General features: G+C 39.3%; 1 protein-coding gene and 1 non-coding gene across 2 annotated transcripts; one reads left to right on the top strand and one right to left on the bottom strand.

Moving 5' to 3' along the window:
• The first annotated feature begins 362 nt into the window (after nucleotides 1-362).
• On the top strand, nucleotides 363-434 carry TRNAT-UGU. Its single transcript has one exon. It is a non-coding gene; the product is annotated as a tRNA-Thr (tRNA).
• Nucleotides 435-522: 88 nt separating this feature from the next.
• Nucleotides 523-3,894, bottom strand: LOC101311151 (serine/threonine-protein kinase-like protein ACR4-like). Its single transcript, XM_004309767.1, has one exon. It carries the CDS (start codon nucleotides 3,403-3,405, stop codon nucleotides 661-663), a length of 2,745 nt encoding a protein of 914 aa, XP_004309815.1. The 5' UTR covers nucleotides 3,406-3,894; the 3' UTR covers nucleotides 523-660.
• Between the last annotated feature and the right edge of the window lie 3,735 nt (nucleotides 3,895-7,629).

Here is a 7,629-nt window from a genome sequence, read left to right as displayed (position 1 = left end):
TATCACAGAAAGACACCACTAGTTTCATAAAAAAAAAAGACACCACTCGTTGCTTAACCTCAGACTTGATCTTCACAATATCATCATCCCTTTTCAGCAATTGTTTGCAAACTTTTACGAATATTCTGAACCGGTAGTTGTGATCCAACACCAATGCAGCCATGCGTAAAAAACACTTTTTAAAAGTAAAAATAAAAATATTTTATGCTCAGTCTATATCAGACAGGATTTTCTCTGCGCCACTTACAGTGCAAATCTCAGGGATGGTAGACTTCATTGATCTCGCCTTGATCTACGATTACTCGTTATGTTATTTGGAAATTATTGATTTTATTGGCAGCATCTAGAGTATAATAACAATTGCCCTTATAGCTCAGTGGTAGAGCGTCAGTCTTGTAAACTGAAGGTCCGTAGTTCGATCCTGCGTGAGGGCATTTTTGTTTTACCTTTCTGAAAGGATGCCAGAATTCAACAGTTGATTGTCACCAAAAACTGTCAGAACTGAAAATACAAATAAAAGATAACAACAAATATAGTGGTAGCTACGTATAGCTGTCCAGGAAATTACACATGTTTTTTACATTTCATTCTCCAACCAAGAATTTAACTAAATGCAATCCAATCCTGTCAACTAGATAAACGCAGCATGGTTTGGTCAGTTTAAAAATTATGCTGCAAGAACTTCTCTTGAGGTGAAGCTGGCCCAATCTCTTCCTCCAAACTCCTCAAACCATCACCACCATTCCCCATATTTCTAGCTTCTGTGGAGTTCTTCCCATCAGCATCAGCATCTGAGACCGAAGATTTTCTCCTCTGGGAAGAAGCAACACTTGGAAATGTGATCCATGAAGGAGCTCTGAACTCAAACCTCTGATCCTCCGCATCTATAACATCAGTTTCGACTGACCTGTTTGAAGATCTTTGTGATGACTTCTTGTGCAATCTACTGCTTCCCAATACCACCTCAGTTGGCAGAATCGGCTGCTCATTACAGGGGCTGCCCATTAGCAGCGCAAGAGCTCGTTCTAGTGCTGTTGTCACTTTATCCATTGATGGCCTCTCCTTGCCTCTCATCCTAACACATTTGCAAGCTACATTGGCAATTCTTTTCAAGGCTTCAACATCAGGTGGGGGTTTCAAAACCGGATCCAAAATTGCGATTATGTCTCCTGCCTTGATCAGAGGCACTGCCCATTCAACTATATTTCCTGATTCTTCATACTGCATATCAATTGCTTTTCTGCCACTCAGAATCTCCAAAAGCAGAACACCAAAACTGTAAACATCAGATTTGGTTGTCAAGTAGTGAAGCCTGTAGTACTCGGGATCAAGATACCCGAGAGTTCCTGCTGGTAGCTCAGCCAATGGGGAACTACTATCTGCAGGTCCCAAGAGTGACAAACCAAAATCAGCTACTCGTGCATTGTGTTCCTCATCGATCAGAATATTTGAAGACTTAATATCTCTATGAATCACTGGTGGGCAAGCGTAACCATGCAAATATTCAATTCCCCTAGCTGCCTGGACTGCAATTGTGACTCTCCGAACCCAGTCTAATTGCTCTCTCAAGGTTTTGTTCTTTCCATGGAGGTGTTGGTGCAATGATCCATGAGCCATGAACTCATACACGAGAAGCCTCTCTCCACCTTCTTCACAATAGCCAAGCAAGTTAAGTAAATGAGCATGGTTTAATCTGGAGAGCAAGTCTAGCTCAGTATGGAACTCTTTCGAATTCTTTTGCATGTTAGGAGACATTATAGCCCTCTTCACAGCAACAACTGTTCCATCCTTCAAAACACCTCTAAAAACTGAGGAGAAGCTTCCCTTCCCCACAACAGACTCTTCTTCAAACCCTGAAGTTGCTCTTTCCAGTTCGTCATAAGTAAACATCTGAGCCCGCCGTATCTTCATATCATCCAAGTCTGGACGAATCTTGCCAATGTCTTTCTGGAAAGGAGAACCACCACGACCATTCTTTGTAGACTTTAATTCTTTTTCCGTGCAATGACAGTCATGTAACTTGTAGCGGACATATAAAACTGCAGTTAGAGACACAACACTGACCAATATTACAGCGAAGGCAATCTCAGCAATAATGACAGGCAATTGCAGAGACCAGAACCTTTCATTCCTCTTTGAATTAGCGTACGATGAAGAACAGTTTGTGGAGCATTCAGCTGAGGAACAAATAGAACAGTTATAATCACACTGTCTATCAGAGTTCATTGTACATTCAATTTTTTGGTACATTTCAGGAGGACAGCCAGTGCTGCAAGGCATGCAAATGTGAGAGTTGGGATCTTTGCAAGAGGCACTGTCCTGGTCGAGTTCATAGAAGCCAGGAGCACATGGAGTAGACCTGCAGGACCTCGGTGGAACCGGTAACGGAAGAGAAGTCGGAAATCCAAGTCCCCAACAAACAGGTAAGAATGACTTGTCAGCAAGAATCCCACAAGTGAAGTAATTTCCAGCAGCAATGTCATAAACCTTGATACCCTTAGGAACGGGTGTGCTTTGTTTCACAATAAATCCCCAGCAAATGATACCATGGTCATAGCTCTTGATTCCACACGCATGGAACTTCCCTCCCACAATTGAAAGCATTGGGACCTTTGGAGCCAAATCAACATTTCCTTGACCTGAATATGCCACTGAGATTTCTTCTTCAATGTCCAAGCTTCTTCCCCAACAAAATGTTCTAGAACTCACACCCTCTGAAATCCCACACACATGATACCCACCAGCTGCAATCTTCCGGAACCTCATGTCTGCAGGGATCAAACGGATCACCCTGCTACTAGTCTCATCACCCCAGCAAAACACTGTCCTGTTCTGCGAAAACAATCCACAATTGAACTCTGACCCTGCTGAAATGGACTGCAACTGGCCATCAAACACATAGTTTTTGGTCATGTTATAGCCCCAACAATCAACAAAGGACATGTTTCTGAGACTGCCAGTCAGAGGTTTTCTCAATCCACACAAATGGTAATCACCTGCACTGATTTCTACATATTGCGCATCTTTAATAATGGGTTGAGGGACACCCATTTGAATATAACCACTGCTACCCCAACAATATGGTTGGTTAGAATCCATGAGCAGACCACAAACAAAGCCATCGCCAGCAGTTAGACCAATAAATGGGAAATGAATTGGGGTTCCATATGTTATGGCTGAGTTTGATCCATAACAGGTCACAAGATGAGACCCATTTAAGTTTAAGCCACAGTAAACTGGACCTTTCTCACCATAAGAAACTGCAATGGAGGACATAGAACCTAGTCCTGAAACTAAACACCATAAACTTGATAAAGCTACAAGTTGAACAAGAATCCCAGTTCTGTGTGTGTTGTTGTTGCTGATATCAAGGACCCAGATCAGGAAACCTCCTAAAGCCACCATTACGTGTACACGACAATCTGAATATTCAAATACAAATGAATTCTACAGCTGATACTGACTTGTCCTACAATGTCCACCAAAATCCAACAACAGAAACCAGCCTAAAGTGCAGAACTGAAACACCAGTGCACATGCTTCCCTTTTCTCCATGATTGAATGAAGAAAAAGGCAACATTGAAACTAAAGCTCCATGATTGAACAGAAAACAAGAGAGAGTTGCAGAATCTGTATAAAAGCCCACGTACCGGAAGCCAAAAATACAATAGCAGGAGCAGGACGCAGATGAACACAGCTCTAAAAACCCAAGTGAGAAAACCTCATTTCATTAATTCTTTCAGCTGAGAAGACATGATCTGAACTGAATGTTCTTCCAGGTTGCTCTAAATTTAAAACTCCAGAGTGAGTGAGAGAGTCTTGTCAAAATACTACTTGGGCTAGCTAGGGAGGACTAGCAGAGTGTTGGGTGGGTGGAGAGGTACATCGTTAAAAGATCAGATTAAAGAGAGAGATGGGATGTTGCATGTGGTTGCAGGGAGGAAGGCATCATCATCATCATCATCATCTAGAGGGAGGGAGAGGGAGAGAGTGAGAGAGCATTGAATGCCATGGAAGTGCAGTTCTGAGTGTTGGTGAATGCAATAAATGAGAAGTAAATGGCATTTCATCTTTTCATGCCTACCGTTCTCAAATATTTAAACCCACTCTCTCTCTCTCTACACTCTCTCTCTCTCTCTCTCTCTCTCTCTCTCTCTCTCAACACTTTGCATCCAAATTTCGCTCCGCCCTTACTTACGAAATCGGAACATTTTGTATTTTCTCTTTTTGTATACTATTCCTTTTTTCTCAACGTACGAACATTTCATTGTTGACTTCCCTAGCAAATATTGCCTTGTAAAGGCTAGGAGCCTCGGACCGTTACCATATTTTCTCAGAGAAATATATTCAAAACTCAATTCCTAACGTGGTAAAGTTGATGGAGCGGGTTAATACTGATCCCCAAGTTCAATTTTTGAATCCCAACTCCAACTGGAACATGAAGCAGGGGTCGTGTCAATCCTCGACGAACTGACAGAAAGTTTAACAAGAACATATTACAAAACATCAAAATAAAGGAAAAATCACAGCGAGACACAAACTCAGAAAACGAACTCAACTAGATGAATTTGCGTAGAGTCTTACAACTTCTTTGTAAACCCTATATTATTACAAATTTCTATCTTTAGACATAACGTATTTTTCTTCTTTCTTCAATGACCTTCTCTCAACACACTAGAGAATCACAATCACACACACAACAAATTCAACTCAACAAGGAACATTGAACTTGTGCACTCAGATGAGCAGCGAAATAAAAAACTCTCTCTCAAACATTATGCGAGCAAAAATAGTTTTCTAAAAATAATTGTGCAAAAGGTCCTTCCAAATATGTTGCTGCACTCCTTTTATAAGACGTACAAAACTCCCCCTCACGTTTAGCATCTCGATCCTAGTTGATCTCCTGAAGGATATTTGCACTCCTTTTATATTAAATATCTATATAATAATATCAAAAATCAATATATAATCAGATATTTGAATCACATCAAATCAATATCACATATACCCTAATCAATATAGGATTCTTGTGATCCAACGCAATTACCAAACCAAATACATTTGGGACTTCTTCCCGTGTACATATCATATTCAATTAAACATAGATACATATCCAAATTTGTCTTGGTGAATATAGCCTTGCAATGCACGCACTAACCTGGGAGTTTATTTCCAATATAATCAAATCATATATATAATCAATCAAATGCTCATCAATCAAATATTTAACCATATATATAAGTCTTAATCAAATTAGAACTTTCTTGTTCACACTTCTTCTCTTTTGTACAGGGATGCCAATAAATCATATACCAATAGATTAGTGTGACTTTGTCTGGATATCCTCATGAACCTTGGCTTGAATATCGACTACCGGAGTATGTTGTTAACTCGTAACAAAGTTAACTTACAACTCACTCCTAATAAAAATAAACTAAAAGAAAAAAAAAATCAAACTATTCAGACTTGTAATTATATTTCTTAATTTTATCTAGAGTATCGGAATTCATGTGTGATATCTTGTAAACTGGGTTTGCTGATTATCTAGTCTGGAGTAGTCAGATTGCCCTAAGTTCCAAATCTCATGTAATCTTCGTTTGTTAATGAAGTTACCTTTTGAAAAAAAAAGTAAAAATATTTTATGTTATCAAGAAATAGTGTTATAATAAATTAGCGAACAATTAGCCGCTTCTCGTCCGGGTTTACATATGACATGTTCCAAATGAAAACAAGATCGAGCTATTCCATCTGTTGTGAGAACTCTTTTATGAACAATTGTTTCCTATAACCTCAACCATCACAATCGAGAATCCTATTTTGTTTTCTTACATTATATTGCCAACCCTAGCTAGCCTACCATATATGAGACCAAAAAATCAAATTCACCACGTTATTTATTCTTATTGTGTAGATTTCTATTTTAGACTTAAATCTGCTGTGCCTAAAACCCCAGTGTCAAACCTGTGCCATCTACTAAATTCTGACACCTGTCTCTAACCTAAACAGAGCTTAACTCTGTTAGTTTTATATTAAATTTTGATTTTTACTAAAAGAACGAATAATAAGGAAACTCTCAGTCTCCCAGCTAGGCTGGTTCCAAACCCCTTTTCAAAAAAGGAAACTCTCAGTCTCCCTTCTTCCCTTAAGCTCCTGTCTTCCCTTCTTTCTTCTTCTGTTCTTCATCGTGTCTGTCAGACCAAAAATAAGGTTTCAGGGTTTGAGGAGAAGCTGACTCAGACACCGACATATGCCAAAGCGACGGCAATTTTTGTTTCTTTCTGAATTTGAGTTTATGCTCTTGGAGATTTTTTGGCTGGGCAAGGTCAATCTTCCTGAAATCTTCGGCGAAATTACCCGAATTTAATTTAATTGGTTGCTGCCAAATTGGGGGAAGTCATTGGACGTGCGAGGAGAGAAGTAAGGGTGATGAGGAAGTTGAAAGGGGGAGGAGGAGATTGGAAAATCGGGTCAGAGAGACGAGGAATGATCTTGAATACCACTGTGGTTGAGGTGAGCGACCGTGGTTGTGGTGGAGTAGAAGCAGAGATTGGTGTACAAAATTTAATTACACTATCAAGAAGGAGATGATGAAGCCCAGATTTGTAGTGCTGGTGATGATGAATTGATGATGAAGGAAATGACGAAGGCTTGAGAATTTTTTTTTCTTTTCTTTCAGTAAAAGTCAAAATTAATATAAACTAACAGAGGTAAACTTCAGTTAAATAGTGATGAGTGAGATTCCACGTGGCGGATTTTCATTGTTGGCACATAATGGGCATAGGATTTTTGGGTACAAGTGATTTATTTCCCATTTTTCAATCAAATGTTCCTACATCTTCACCGTTTAGTCTTTATGTGCTAACGTGTAAATCATCTTTGTAAGTTTTCAGTAAATTTGATAATCGTTAAGACTCTTAAAGTTGCACTTTTCTTTTCCAGTTTAACAGAATTCAGTTCGTCCATTAATTTAACCAAAACAAATGACACATGTCGATCAAAATGATTAATTAAATATGACATATACCAAATAATCCATGCAATGTCCTCCAAATCAGGAGCAAACTTCTTTAAATAAACACTTGTTCATTTCTTATTGGTTTTTGTCGGCCATCCCTGACCATGGCCGGTCAGGCATGTCTCTTCCTTTTCTTTTTAGATTTTTGGGTCGATTGTCTGCCTCCCACACTAATCTAAGGTAATTTCTTTTACTGCATTTTTTTTTCTTCATTTCATCTGACTAACAACTGAATTGGTCAGTCTTACTAACATCTGTTAACAGACGTGGGACTCACATGTGTGGTTCAAAGTGCACCATGTGCACTAAATCCTCTCTGAAAAACTCCTAACGAACGAAAATCGAAAGACAAATACAAACAGCAAGGCAATTTGCTTAAAAGATCACCGATCATAGTGACCTTAATTAGCCCAAAAGACATTCCATCTTCTAGGCTCTAGCACGGAAGAGATTTTTGAACTAATGTCTCAAACTTATGATAAAAATCGATCCTTGTAATCAAGTAATAGGACTTGATAGATCTAACAAGTGCATACACAGTCTAATGCTACGTCTTTGCGATGACGTCGTCAGACGGGCATAAAGTGGCTTACTTCCCAATCGGAGGGGAAACG

The sequence above is a fragment of the Fragaria vesca genome, unplaced genomic scaffold (genome assembly GCF_000184155.1).
Source record: "Fragaria vesca subsp. vesca unplaced genomic scaffold, FraVesHawaii_1.0 scf0513070, whole genome shotgun sequence".
Classification (NCBI taxonomy): Eukaryota; Viridiplantae; Streptophyta; class Magnoliopsida; order Rosales; family Rosaceae; genus Fragaria; species Fragaria vesca.
The sequence above is the reverse complement of the archived record's forward strand: the minus strand, read 5'-3'. Positions and strand labels throughout refer to the sequence as shown.

Excerpts from the sequence above, each read along its gene's own strand:
- LOC101311151 (XM_004309767.1), bottom strand. The coding sequence starts at position 3,405 with ATGGTGGCTTTAGGAGGTTTCCTGATCTGGGTCCTTGATATCAGCAAC.